The sequence below is a fragment of the Ascaphus truei genome, chromosome 1 (genome assembly GCF_040206685.1).
Source record: "Ascaphus truei isolate aAscTru1 chromosome 1, aAscTru1.hap1, whole genome shotgun sequence".
NCBI classification, from domain to species: domain Eukaryota; kingdom Metazoa; phylum Chordata; class Amphibia; order Anura; family Ascaphidae; genus Ascaphus; species Ascaphus truei.
In genome coordinates this window covers 323,769,795-323,785,182 of record NC_134483.1, presented here as the reverse complement: position 1 = coordinate 323,785,182, position 15,388 = coordinate 323,769,795, and the positions used below count along the sequence as shown (strand labels likewise).

At 40.8% G+C, this 15,388-nt stretch overlaps 1 protein-coding gene across 1 annotated transcript in view; it reads right to left on the bottom strand.

Annotated features, from left to right (window-relative positions):
* Window positions 1-15,388, bottom strand: part of ANTXR2 (ANTXR cell adhesion molecule 2) — a 205,886-nt gene that overhangs the window by 124,085 nt on the left and 66,413 nt on the right. Inside the window, exons 8-10 of the mRNA XM_075606579.1 lie at window positions 14,533-14,593; window positions 12,224-12,319; window positions 10,727-10,796 (exon numbers count right to left, since the gene is read on the bottom strand). Of these exons, the coding sequence (XP_075462694.1) occupies window positions 10,727-10,796; window positions 12,224-12,319; window positions 14,533-14,593 (227 nt within the window). The remainder of the gene's footprint in view (window positions 1-10,726; window positions 10,797-12,223; window positions 12,320-14,532; window positions 14,594-15,388) is intronic.

Genomic DNA, 15,388 nt, shown 5'->3' with positions numbered 1-15,388 from the left:
AAAATACTTTTGAATGCAAAAGGCATGTTCATTTATTAACTGTAAGGAATCCGTTCCTGGGTTTGGCTGGAGCTCACTCTTGCAGAGTTGGTGAGCTCTCACAGACCTCCCCTTGGATCTGCAAGCACAATCACCTGTGCGTGCAATCACTGAAGCTCTGTCTCTCTGCTCTGTCATTGGAGGAATTCCCACACACCCGTCTTTGGATTGGCTCCCTGCCCTTCTTATACTGGGTACTCCCAGTTCCTCATTGCTGAGCATAAACCAGATTCTGTTTTGGATATAACTGTGTTTGCCCCAAGCTAATTTGCTTTAGCCTATCTGTTCCTGGTTCCTGTGGCCTGCTGCATTAACCCCTTGCAGAGGCCAGCTCTCTGCTTCCTGGTGCCTGCTGCATTCTTCCCTTGCAGAGGCCTGCTTCCTGGTTCCTAGTGCCTGCTGCAGAGGCCTGTTTCCTGGTCCCTGTGCTGAAGCGCTGTATCCGCAGCGCTAAACTTTGGTGTTCCTTGGCCGGTCTGCATTCCTCCCTTGCAGAGGCCTTCATTATGGGCCGCTCCCGTTCCTCCCGCAGAGGCCATTCCGCACTCAGCCGCTACGCTGAAGCGCTATGTACCTGACTCCCTGTTGCTGAACTCATGCCTGGACATCGATTACCCTGCCGTCTCCAACCCTTACCTTGGCATGTTTATGAATTACCCTGGCTTCTGCAACCCTGACCCAGCTACGTCTGACCACGAAATCCGCACTCCGGACTCGGCTTCATGGCCTAAGGTCGGTGTATTTACATCCCCACCTCAGCCTCACGATCCGGCCCGGTTTGTGGCAAGCACGTCCGTTACATTAACCAACAAAATGTGGTTATTCGCTGGACCAAGAAAGTAGGAATTTTATTTACTGAACACTGAATTTAAAAGTGGTTCCTCCTCTCTTTTTCTCCATGTGCTACATGAGAATGTGTTGGCAGCTTCTCATCTTTTGAAAACTTCATAGATGAATTCGGAAATGTGCCAATTATGTCGTAGATTGGACCGATCGTTCAGGCGTAAGATATAACGTTGGCTATATTCACTAAGCAGTGCTACTCAATAACACACCTTGCAGCAAAGCTTAGTAAATATGGCAATTTATGGCCAATTCAGATGAATGAGATGAGGAGTGGAGCACAGACGGGAAATAAAAGAGAGGTGTCCCAATGATGCAAAAATAGGATTTATTGTGAAGACGATAGCATAGAGGAAAGACCTCCTATGCGTTTTGTATCTTAGTACTTTATCTCCTTGACAATAAATCCTATTTCTGCATGTTTTTGACACCTCTCCTTTGTGTCTTGGCTGTTCGCTACTTCTTATCTTAGCTCTGAACTTCAATTCAGCAGCTACACGTCTTTTCCGGCATCAGGAAGTGGGTGATATTCTTTTATCAAAGAGACTGTGAGTACATATTGCTTTCTATTGAAATGGACACTCCTAATGAAACAGAGGGGCTGTGATCACTTCACCCATCCCCTGTTTTTAGTGATTATCTGTCTTCCTAGTATTTCATGGACATATACTCACTACATTTTTCTATATGGTTATAGTCTCACCCACTGTTCTATTATACCTGGATTTATTCATCAGCATTGGCCCAGTATTAGAGCGCCCTTACTACTTTCTATATCCACAATTCAAATGAATGAGCTGTAAATGTAAATAAATAGCGTAATTTTCCAGCATTATTTCCCTCTCCTCTCTACATGTCTAGACCCCTGCTATCTGCGCTGGTACTTTGGCCCTTGGCTCTGCCCCTGTCAACCCTATAGTAGTGCTGTCATGGTAACCCAGTGGAAATGTGTACCCTGGTTTCTCCAACCATGCCAGGGATTGGGAATGTGGGGGTGATAGTTCTGCATCTGTGGGTCCTAACCCTGCTAAGTCCCGATATAGAAGTTATATGGACCAAAGATTCCAATGGGCGGTTGCTTAGGAAGCTTGCACAAATACTACAAATGGTTTCCCCTACTCATTAAATTGAAAAGGAGTTAGTTTATCACCACTGTAATCAGTGAGTGACATGGGTTGCTTTGAAATGTATGGTTGTGTTGTACTATCCGCTATATAATTGTACTATTTTGCAGGATACATACTGATGGATGGTGAAACAAATTTGGTTCCAGTGGGGACCATGGAATTTCACATGGGGCTGAGTGTAACATGGTAAGTCCATTCTACCTGTCTCTCCTCCCCATCACATCAGTCGTAAGCAGTCTTGGCAGTGATAGGTTAATCCGTGGGCTTTTGACCCCCCCCCTACATGCTCCTCTCTGATGGACAGGAGTGTGGTGGTGACTCATGGACTGTGTAAGCCTATCAGGGATAGGTATAACCCATGAACCCGCCCCTTCTGGTTCCTGATGGGAGGGAGTGCCAAATTTAGTTAGTCCTGGTCTGGAGGAGGAAGAGACCAGTAGGGCTGTGAGCCTCTCCCATCGGAAATGAGCGTGCCCACCCCCAGCCCTTGTGGCTGGAGCAACATCTGATTGATATAGAGGACCCTATACTATCAAGGGGATCCAGCACCATCCATTGGACTGAATCCTAGGAAACCCTGCAACGCTGTATCACCATCATGTGCAGTGACATCAAGAATAAAGCCCTGGTTCTTTTATATATCTGTCTGAGTGTCAGTCCTTGGGCAGATGGAAGGTATGTTGTTGTGGGGGCTGATCTCTGGAACCCTGGAGCCCACTATAACTGGAGGCGCTAGCACCTGAAATAATCTCAAGGATCACCAAAAGCCTGTCCTGACCTCCATTAGATCGCAGATCATCTCAGCTCTCCTGTCCCTCACATTTATGCACACCAACAAACCTTGTGGCCAGCAGTACATCTCCAAGAGGGTAGGGATAACAGTGCTACATCAGCAAAAGCCCTGTTGACGGGTCTGGATAGGAGTTACACCAAGACTGGCATAGCCGCATGTTATTGGAAGGTAACGCAACTTTATACTACAATAACGTGATATTAAGCCTATGCACTTGAGATGTCGGTGCAGTTGTTTTTGCATATAATTAGCTTTGCGGATACCATGTTAACGCCCATTCCTGTTTTAGTTAATGTCTAATTACGAGTCCTGATTTAAGAAAGCTTTGTGGCTTTAGCCCCAAGTGTCTTATCGGTAGAGACTGCTGCTAAAAATGCTTAGTGTGCAGTCTCAACTAAGTGATAGCATATTTCAGTTAATATCCCTAAGTGAAAAGGGCCCACAACTCTCCTCCCTAGTCCTAGAACTATTTTGAAAAATTTCTAAGGACTCTAAGTTCCGTTTTCTAAATTACTGCTGGCCTCATTTCCTACTCTGATCTATTTTTAACTTACAGTATGTAGAATAAAATCTGCATGCAATGTGCCCTTAGTCAGGCATTCTTTCAAAAGCTTATCACAAACACTTCTTCTCTATTAATATAGATTATTGTTGAATTCATTGCATTTGAATTCAGCAACACCACTAGCACCCATGTGACTGTGCATTAACATTTTGAATACATGCTTCCATGAATGCAGGTAACTTTCATTCATCCGCTACAGCAGACAGTCACACACTGTGATGGACTCATCTTCATGTTTCATTTGTTTAGAACTGGAGTGGCCTTGGCACATCTGACTAGCACTGTGCTATTTCCTGGCATGTCCGCTCAAACAGCTGTCTTCTTCGTGTTGCCCGTAGCAACTACTTTTGTGTTACATTTTGCCTCTGTTTACTCTAGAATGAAATTTAATAATTAACTCCATACACCGTGTCCTTTTGCAAACGCAGTCCAAATGATGTCTGTTAGCCAGATATTTACCCATTACCTTTTCAATAAATAACAGAGGAAGATACGTGGGTGGGATAATTGTAAGCTGTGTTCTTCTCTCTGCCACAGATTTCCATACATTACATTTGCTAAAATAAATATGCCTAATTCAACATCATAGCTCTATTTAGTACTCATTTATAATTCAACAGAGTAGCAAAACACTGCAACTAGAGGTTCTGTTGAACCCAATATATATGAATGATTAGACCTTGTGTCTGTTTTTATCACTTCTCAAAATAGCCTTGGTATTAAGCAGTGTAACAAACATCTTTTTATCCTCACATGGAGAAAGAACAACATCATTGAAGCTTGTGTGTACATAATATAAAAACTGTATTAGGCACCTGAATATGTAAAATAATTGTCAGTATGGGAACATTCAATTGTCCCTTTGTAAAACTCCATCAGGCTTTAGTCAGCTCCATGGCTTATACAGTACAATGTTACATATGAATTTAATGTATACCCACAAGTCTAGATTTTAAGTCCTCTAAAGAGTTTTGCTAACCCTAGTGCTGTTAGCTTGCCTCATTAAGACATTATCAAAGACAAGCAGTTTCCAAACCTGTCCAATGTTGTGATAGATTTCGGAGATAACCAGTGTTTCCCAAGTTATCACAAAACATGGTCTATACGGAGGGGCTTGAGAACCCTGGCCTAGGATTTCTAAACATGGTTCAGTATATGGCTTGATATGTTGGAATCCAATGCAATGAGTAGTTAAGTGGGAGAAAAATCCTGAATCTTATTGAGAATGCTTTGCTCACAACTTTTTTAGGTAAAGTCTAATTATTATTTTTTTTTTTTTAATTCAGGAAATGAAAAGAGATTAAAATGTTGATATTTTATTGAGACGAAATAAAAAAAAAAACAGTTTAATGAAACTGAAAACTTTGATGGATGCAAGTGATATACTAAGGGCCATTTTTTAGTAAACAGTCTTCTGCCATATAGCAAGACACCTTCCGGTTCCGGAAAATACCTTATAGCCCTTTCAAGAGCTGGGTGGTCTTATAGCAGAAGACTGCTTAGTAAATACAGGCCTGATTGTCTCACCATTGTTAGATGATACATTGGTTTCATAACCAATTATGGCAATCTATAATGTATATCCATTTCCCATTGAGATTACAGTAGTTGTAGTCCTCCCCGCTAACTAATCTCCTTGCACCTTCATATACAGTACTGTAAAATTTGCTAACAAACACACATTACTCTGCACCATTTGAAGACTCCTGTAGTGTTTATCATAACTAAGTGCCCAGGACATACTTGAAAACGAGAGGTAACTCTCAATGTATTACTTCCTGGAAAAATATTTTATAAATAAAATAAATAAATAAATAAGTCACAGATATTTTGGTACATACTTTCTTTCTTGAGCTTTACAAAGACTTTTGAGTTACAGTAGTCACAGCTCGTGTAAAAAACAACACGCATGTAGAACTCTAAGATTGGTTCATAATAGTGTTACTTCCAACAAAAGAATAACACATCGGCAAAATGATGTCCGGTTCCTACTCTATGATATGAGCAGTAAGAAGTAGAAAAATATCCCAAGCTTCCATTAAAATATTGAACAAAGCATTAAGGTAGCAGTGATATAAGCTCTTCCAGTTTTAGACAAGTGGTTGTATAAGTAGAGCTAAAATAAAATGTATTTATTAACCATTATGGACATAGCCGTTTAAACCTTTATATTGTGGAGCACAGGAATGGGATTATGCATTGTCACTCTCATGGCTGAAAACTAACCTGCTGTTTCCAGTCCTTTTGCCTGCACTTTTCAGCACCTCTGTTTCGTCCAACTAGGTAAGAGGGCCAAATGAGTTTTAAAGAGCTTTGCATTAGTGCAGAGTGGTGTGTGTGTCTGCAGTGTGTGGGTTTACATGGGGGCTGCAGTGGGTGTAGAGGGGGGCTGCTGGTGTGTGTTTTATGAATGTAGAGGGGGCAACAGTCTGTTTTGTTAGTGTGTGTCTGCAGTGTGTTTTGTGGGTGTAGAGGGGGGGCTGCTGTGTGTTGTGTGTGTTTTGTGAGTGTAGAGGGTGGAGGTGGGCTGCAGTGTGTTTTGTGGGTGTAGAGGAGGGGGGCTGCACAGTATGTAGGGGGGACTGCAGAGTGTGTTTTTGTGTATATAGGGGGGGTTGCAGAGTGTGTGTTTGTGCGTATAGAGGGCTGCAGTGTGTGTGTGTGGGGGGGGTCTGTGTATATGTACAATTTACTTTAAATAAACTTGCAGTAAAACCATAAGAATGTATACAATCATGCTGATACAAATCAATATGACTACAAAAATGTATATTTTTTCTGAAAAATTAAAAGAAATTAAAAATAAGCCTACATTTGGCCTATAATAGTAATACTGTAATCCCCTCAGAACAGGGCATTATTGGCCAGCAATGCCCTGTTCTTCAGGGATTATTACTTAATTGTAGGCTAAAGCTGTTAAATTCCGGGCATTATTGAAATCCCTGCTCTATGATTGGTTAAAATTCCAGGCATTATTCATTCAGTAATAGCCTGGAAGTTTTGGCACCCTTATACGTTTTTCAGCCAATCAACTTCCAGTTCTCATCCACACAGTGAGAGCAGCTCTCAGACAGGGGAGGTGTTTGGACTGGAGGCACAGCAAGGCACTGACTCCTCCCCCACTCTGCTTGCAGAGAGCTCTGCACATGAGTGAGGAGAAAGGTGTGTGTTTTGTGGAACTAGAGGGGGGGGGGTGCAGTTTGTGTGTATCTTCAGTGTGTGTTTTGTGGATGTACTGAGTGGAGGAGGGCTGCAGAGTGTTTTGTTGATGTGTGTGTGTGTGTCTGCAGTGTGTAATGAAGCTATTTTTATTTTAATACTAGTGTGCATGAGCAGGGGATCTCTGGAGCAGAACCGCATTGATTTCAGGTCTAGGGAACGCCTGCTTCCCGAGATACATGCCCCATCATGGGGTCCGGTATCCCCATGCAATGTTTAAATGCCCCGCGTCATGTGACCGGGACATTTAAACGCATAGGTGATACAGGCCCCTATATGGTGTGCCGGTATCTCGAGAAGCAGGGGGTCCCGGGACATGAAATCAACTCTGTTCTGCTCCGGAGACCTCCTGTTCACGTACACACGTATTAAAATGTTAATAAAAACACTGCAATTGCTTGTGAAAGATGTGCAGGGAGAGGCGGCTCTCCCTGTGCAGCTCACATGGTGAGAAACACGCAGGCGGGAAAAAACTTAGAAAAAATCTCAGATGAGTTTTCTGCTATGCCGTACGGTTTTAGCATTTTCCCGCCGCATGGTTTGAGAGGGGTTCAGATTCTTTCTGAATACCATGATAATTCAACTGACAAACTGTTCGGCGAGAACATGCCAAACCTTGCGATGTAGCAGCAAACGCATCAAAGTTACTAGAATAGACCCCACAGAGAAAGAGCCTGTGACAGTCTAACAGCCTGAGATAGAGACAGCCAGAGCCATCTTAGGCTCCAGTGAGGGAGCTGAAGGAAGAAGTCACCTCACAAGCTGCAAAGAGGATACTTGCTCTGCCGTTAAAGCATGACTGGATAACAGACAGCCGGGAGACCCGTTCTCACCACTTAAAGTATCCTTTGTGAAGTATACAAGCATCTTACAAATATTTCACCCATAACAGGCCTGCAACGTGATTACACACCATCAATAAGAGCTCCAATGCTGTGTCATCATTACTAGTGGCCATTTGGTCGCTACACTGGACACTGGAATTATAAGGGATCGCAGTGTCCTCATTTATTGAGTATATATATCTACAAATATAGTGTTGAGTGTGGTTTCTCTAAGAGTGAGAGCCGCTGGTTAAAGGTTGTTTATGTGAGCCATAAAGCACCAGTTAATATATACCCAAGTCTCTATTGGTCTTGTTGGTTCCATTGTGGGGTAAAAAAGGGAGGATGGACTCAGGCCCCACCATAGCACATATAGACTGTGTACACCTGCAATAGACCATAGTTAATGTCCCCCTTAGTACTGTATCTTAAAGCCCAATGCAAATATGTACTCAACCAGTGAACAGGTTTATTTATGCAGGTTGAAACATGGATAGGACATTGAAATGGTTTTTTGATCACTCTTGCTGGAGGTTGGTGTGAAGGGGTTGTCCCCTTCAGTTCAGAAAATGACATTGCGTCAGGACTGCATAATGATGGAGCCATGATCATTTTTTGGGGAGTAGGGCACTTCCGAACATGTTTTAACAGTATGTGCAATAACATGTATTAACAGTATATGCAATAATGTGTTAAAAGTACAGTATATGTAATATGCAACGCATTCCAAGCAATATGCTCAAGGTTAAGAATTATACAGCTCAACCCCCTTATAGCGCTGTGCTTGAGGTCCAAAGAATCACATCGCGTTATAAGCGGATCGCGTTAGAAATAATATACGATTGTATGTATTATACAATAAAGTATTTAAGATACCAATAATCGTGTTGTAAAATATTCATAAATACGAAAATTGGGAGCCACGCTTGCATCGCGTTATAAGTGGATTCGCGTTAACGGATCGCCTTATAATGGGGTTGAGTTGTAGATTTATTACTCCGTAGGCTCCTCCATGAATGGGTTAAGGAGAATAAAATTGCAACTGTCAAACAAACTGACCTGCTCGCACAAGAAAATTCTGTGTGAGACTGGGCCAAAACAAACCTGCTGTGAAATGTTGCACAATATTCACAGCACCTTTAAATGTACCCCATATACAACATATACAGTACATTCATAAAACATTAACACGTTGCATTTTGTAAATTAAAGGTTATACTGTAGGTAAAACATTATTCTAACAAACATAAGTCCTTTTTTTCTGGGTTTTATGAATCAAACCATTGAGCTACTCTACAAGAGACGTTTTATTACAGGACAACAGATTATGAGAACCCCAATAGTCAGGGAACACAAGGAGAAAGAAAGGAGAGTAAAATTAAGCACATGCCCTTAGTTACCACTTTGAGGATATACAGCTGGCTAGGAGGCTGCATGTCTAACACTGCTTCTCCAGTGTGCTCTTAATTATTTAAAGGCAGAGAACTGGGTAAATTATCACCACATCTTTCACCCACACAGAGACTCACTCATTGCGGGACCAGATGTGTTTATTTTCAACATGCACTAACTAACTACAGTACTTAATGGGCTTGAATGCTTAGCCAAAAGTTAATTAGTCAAACATCAGTTATCGTACATGACAGTCCTTTTTTGATTTTGAAACTTTAATCAGATTTAATCGGAAATCCAGAAGACGTAATAGTAAATAATATAGAACTAGACAAGACACTATAGAAAGATGTGCAATTAGTTTTTTTCAGTACACACCAATAACGTCTCAATTTTAATAAATGTATAATCAAAATACACACATTTCCAACTTAAAAGTAGTCATGGTATGTAATTATACAATAGACAGCTAATAATGTATAAATTGCCCATTGAAACATGAATTTGCTGAAAATAATTGTGCACATGCCTTGGCTTATCTAGGCACATCTTCCACAGAACACATAGAAGAGGAACAAATCTAAATAAACTATTTGTTAAAGCAAACACATCCAAATCATGTACTGTAATATTAAATATTTGTATCACCCACACGTGAAAAAAGGACCTAAAAGTGAGACAAGCACACACCGCTGTGTATCAGCATTCTAGACACCTGATGATACGAGAGTCAAGAACCAGTGTGAGATGTTGCTGTTGGGTGTTTATTTTTTATTTAAGTAATAATCTAGGCAGGTCATTATGGCCAATGGGCGAGGTGTCAAAGTGAGGCCCTTGTACCCACCCTATTCTTTGAGAATAATTACTATTATAGGCTATTTTTGTATAATACAATTACTGTACTGTATATGTTGTGTGCTTTGCACAACAAACAGCTCATCTTGACTCCCCACTTACCCCCTCCTGCACACAAATAACTATATATAGGCTAATTTCATTTAAAACATTTATTTTAAATATCTTTTTAAAACTATATAATATATACTTTTTTATATATACCTTCCTCCTGACATCGCAGCACCCTTTCTCACCTTTGGTGCACTGATCCCTGCACTAGGTGAAGAGATCTGCAGCTGCTTCACCAACATGGAGGCAGCTGCAACACATCACCACCTCCCTCCCTCCCACAAAACATGACTGGCCCGCAGACCTCCCCCCTCAATGGGACCTTCCTGCTAACCTACTGAGGTCCCTCTTACTCCTGCGCTCATTATGACAAACATGCAGAATGTTCCCCCCAGCACTCAACAACCTATCCTGTTTAGTAAAGGGAGGCGGAATGGAACATTGCTGCAGCTGATTTGGCAAGGTGGCAGAAATTACAGGCACTATTGACTCTTAATGTCTGGAATTCTGACCAATTACAGATACAGTACTTCCTACATGGTAGCCTATATAAAAAAATATGATGAAAAACATCCTAGATATTTATTTCAATTAGCCCCATTTTTATCAGTCATTAATGAGCTGAATAAATTAATCTGCAATTAACTAGGCTTACAGAATCTAGAATCTGGTCATGAAGACGGAGAGATAATAAATGAATAAATATGTGTCAAGTTTCAATACAGGCAGTCCTCGGTTATCGAACGGAATTCGTTCTGGAAGTAGCGTTGGATAGTGAAACCGTTGTAAAGTGAGTCCCATGTTAATCAGTGGCGGTGAGCGTTGGATAACGCATTCAGGCGTCGATTAACGCATTCCGGCGTCAAAACAGCCCCTAGGGTTGAGTTGGATATGCCATTCGTTGTACAGTGAAACGTTGGATAGCGAGGACTACCTGTATTGTGTATATACAATGAGTAAACCTACTGTAAATTTCTGTTTATTGTTAAACCAAGCAAAGATTATATAAAGTACTCACTGTCCAACTTCGTGAAGAACTGTGACTGGACATATCATGGATTTAGACTCTACTGTGATTGGTTTAGCATCTGTAAAGAGAAAATGTCAGATATACAGCAATGTTATACAAAGTACAATTAGAACACCTCACTATAAAAATATACTAGGCTGGTTTTCGACATGCTCAGTAAACAAAAATAACATAAGACCAAAACCTTAACAACTAACATTTCTTTTCCTCTACCATAATATTGTACTGCATTGTATTTTATTTGTATTGATACAGGATCAGACAGTATGCATAGAGATATTATACTTTACAAGACATAATAGGGAATAACACAATTAGGGATAACTGTTTACAATAGATACAAGTTAACATTGGTGTTCCTGACCTGAATTGATTACAATGTGACTCATGTAAATGTTCTAGGAAAATCAACTAAAAAACAAATACCAGCACTCACGATATTGGAAAATGCGTATTAGCAATATCAGTATCATAACAGATTTGTTTTTAATTTACAAGCTAGTTATTTAACAGCTCACTTACAATTGATCTATATTAGTTAATCACTTTTATGTTGGCTCAATTAAACACGTGACTACGTTTTCTCCAGGAAAAATACAGCTTCTGAAATGTTCTAATATGGAAGATAAAATATATAGAGGAAAAACACCACGCTCTAACTCACAGAGTATTTATATAGAGAGGTGTGTGCTACCTGGGATATATTAAGAGAATATTAAACAAAAAAAATTGTAGAGCATACATAGAACAAAAAAATCCCTTTGGGCTGAATGCCAACAAAAGAAATAAATGAAATATTGGTAGATGGTAAAATCAAACTTTAATACACATACTAAAATAAATAAAAATTAGAAATATGTGACAAGTATATAATGGTGCTCCTAAAACAATAGTGGTTGAAAAGGGTGTTCAACTCCAGAAAGACAAACTCGTGATAGTAGCTAGATGTTAGATAGTTCATGTCTATACTAGCGATTGGGTGGCTTAGATTAAAGCCCTAATGCTAATCACTTGCCCAAATTTACTTTGTATGTAGTGAGTTGACTTCAGGTCTAGTAGACAGATATAAATCCAGTGGGGAAAAAATGCTGATTTTATCTAGGTCTTGATACTATGTATCTGTGGTCAGGATAGGTCTATTGTAGAAATTGGGTTCATATTTGTATGCATATATACTGTACTGTTACTGATTGCTACAAAACATATTTGCACTGATCAGGCTCTCAGTGTTTAATTTAAATTGACGTAGAAAAACATGATCTATAGATGTAGCGGCTGCCACGAGAACAGGGAAAGCGTGGTTTTGCCAATGACTTTTGGCGTACGCTGTAGCTCTTTGATTGAAGTCGCTCTGAAATATCGCTATATGGATTTTCTGTTCGCATGTGCTAACTGATACCATAACATCTGCCACATCTGTAATAAAAAATAAGTATTCTATACACAATTCTGAATAAATGTCAGTTTTAATTTTAGTTTACTCACGGATAATTGTCTCATTTGCTTGGTAAGAACAGGTAACATTGTCAGCATGTTGACCCAACAAAAATCCATTTCCTCTCAAAACAACTTGAAACTCAACTGCGGAAAAAGATATATGATTCACTACATGCTTGGGGACACAATAAAAATCTTTATATCGACTTTTTCACATTTTCTAAAGAAGAATACAGAAACAGATAAAGCAAATATTGACATGCATTTATGGCAATATTTTTGTTGGTTGAACTTTTTAGACTAAAAGTCAGGATTATGTATGTACAGCCCAACTCCGTTATAGCGCGGTCCTCGGGGGCCACCCGATCCGACCGCGCTATTACCGGGGTCGTGCTAATTTAAAAAACAAATGCCCGCCGCGCGGCCGATTGGGAGGAGGGAGGGAAGAGGTGGCCAGCAGTCCTACACGTCCCCCAGCAGCCACCGTAACTTCCCCTAGCAGCCTCACTTCCCCCAGTAGTCCACACCGATCCCCAACCAGCCACGCTCCGATCAACCCCCCCTGCCAGCCCCGCTCCAAGCAACCCCCCCCAGCCAGCCCCGCTCCAAGCAACCCCCCCCAGCCAGCCCCGCTCCAAGCAACCCCCCTGCCAGCCCCGCTCCAAGCAACCCCCCCAGCCAGCCCTGCTCCAAGCAACCCCCCCCCCAGCCAGCTCCGCTCTGACCCGCCAGCTCCGCCCCCCCGATAGCCCACCAGCTCCGCTCCGACCCCCCCCCCCACCAGACCCACTCCGAGCAACCCCCCCCCCAGCTAGCTCTGCTCCGACACCCCCCCCTCCCAATGCCAGCTCCGCTCCGATCTCAGCAGCCGACACGAAAGGTAGGGAGGGGAAGTGGGAGCGGGGTTGTGTGGTGTGGTGTGAGTGTGGTGTGAGTGTGGTGTGCTGTGAGTGTGTGCAGTGTGCTGTGAGTGTGTGCAGTGTGCAGTGTGCTGTGTGCAGTGTGCTGTGTGCAGTGTGCAGTGTGCTGTGAGTGTGTGCAGTGTGCTGTGCTGTGCAGTGTGTGCTGGTGCTGTGAGTGTGTGTAGTGTGCTGTGAGTGTGTGCAGTGTGCTGTGTGCAGTGTGCTGTGAGAGTGTGCAGTGTGCTGTGAGTGTGTGCAGTGTGCTGTGCTGTGCAGTGTGTGCTGGTGCTGTGAGTGTGTGTAGTGTGCTGTGAGTGTGTGCAGTGTGCAGTGTGCAGTGTGCAGTGTGCAGTGTGCAGTGTGCAGTGTGCAGTAAAAAAAAATTTAAATGTAAACTTTTTTTTTTTTTTAAATTTGGGGTCCATGCTCAAACCGCGTTATTTGCGGATCCACATTATAGTGGATTGCGCTATAACGGGGTTGAGCTGTATGTATGTAATCCTTTTCACATTTAGGCTTTTGTGTCTAACTGTAAAATATAAATGTGGGATCCAAAGTTATTACACACATCTTGAATTGTAAAACAACCAACTAAGTTAATATTACATAGTGTCTACTTGTTTTGCAATTCTACAATGTTTTAATAATTGTATTCTGAGGCTTTATAATAACCAATAAAAACTTTATGTAGTGCTTTTCTGCCACTGGGAATTAGTGTAGTATGAAGCACATAAGAAATTACAATCTATGTTTTTGATGCCTGAGGCACAGTGAGCTAAAGTGGCTTGCCCAAAGTCACAAATGGCTTACACCAGGAACTGAACCAGGTTTACCTGCTTCAAAGTCAGTATCATTATTTATGGTCAGTGGCTTTACTCACTGAGCCACTCCTCCCTCTGCTGCTTCATTTAAGTGATGGGGAGATATACAATACATTTCAGATACATGCAATACAGCCCACTCTGGCACTGGGGTGGTTAAAGATGCCATACATACATTTCTCAGTTTGTAGTCTGATCTATCACTCCGATTACAATTTTGTCAGCACTGAAACTGTCTATAAACTGGGATGAAACTGGAAATATTCGGCTGCAGAATTATATTAAAACCGATGACTATAGAGTCAGACGATAGGGAAAAAAATGAAAGTACAGGCCAATGTAACAGTAAAAAAAAAAAAGTAAATACATATCTAACACTTTTTTTGCATTGAATAAGTTTAGTGTGGTTCTCCTCAATCACTTTTATTTATTTTTTCAGATCAACATCCTTTCCATAAAAACATTCTACCATGAATATTTATTTGGCTATAAGACAGAATAGCCCAAGCAGGGAAGGTTGATTTTATATAGTGGTTGTACAATATAGTATCCAGTCGACTGAAAGGAAAACGAGTTACTGTAATATACCCAGTAGTGTAGGGAAAGATAATCTGAATATAACAAAATGTCTTACCACCGACGCAGACGGATGATGGGTCGACGAGCAATATTTCTGTGCACGACTTCTCTAAAATCTATTAAAAAAAATGTTTGTTTAAAAATTGCATTTTTATGGTATCATCATTTTTTTTTATTTTCACTTTAGTTAAAGCTTAACCAGTAGAAAATAAAATTACAGAAACTATTTTTTTCAGTTAAAACATTATGACCAACAGATCAAAACCTACAACCATTATCGTGAATATAAAGAATAAAATGTCTACCCACGAAGTATAAAATATAGCCATTTTAGCCATTTTGAATTTGACATTAGACATAGCAGAATATAACACAAACATTATGAAAAATAAAATTTTAAATAAAAAGACGTGGGACAATTACCATAAACCACAATCTGATCTAAAGCAAACGCTTACAAAAATAAGAATCAAGAGCATGAAATATATTTTTGGAATCGATCAATTGATTCAAACACTTTAAATAGAAACTCATTAACTGTGCTACCCAAATCCCCCCCAACACATTGTCATAAAATGGGAAAATAAAGGAAAAGTGTCAAAGGGAAAAATAATGTGTGCAGTATATATAACAATACAATAATATGAGAAGTATTTTATTGCGAAGGATCCAACTTTGTTCTACAAAACCAAATGTGCATCTGAGCCTCTCTCCTAACTCAGCTCGCCATGATTACAACTTTAACACAGCTGCATATCCCTATGTAAATATAGCAAGGTTTCCAAGGGGAAGTGAAAGGATGTCAAATATATGTGGCCTGACTATAAAAGAGACAAATGGTTTGCAGATGAAGCAAGCAACCAACTATCTTCCTGTATGTGTTAAGTGCTACTAAAATCTGACTTAAAAAA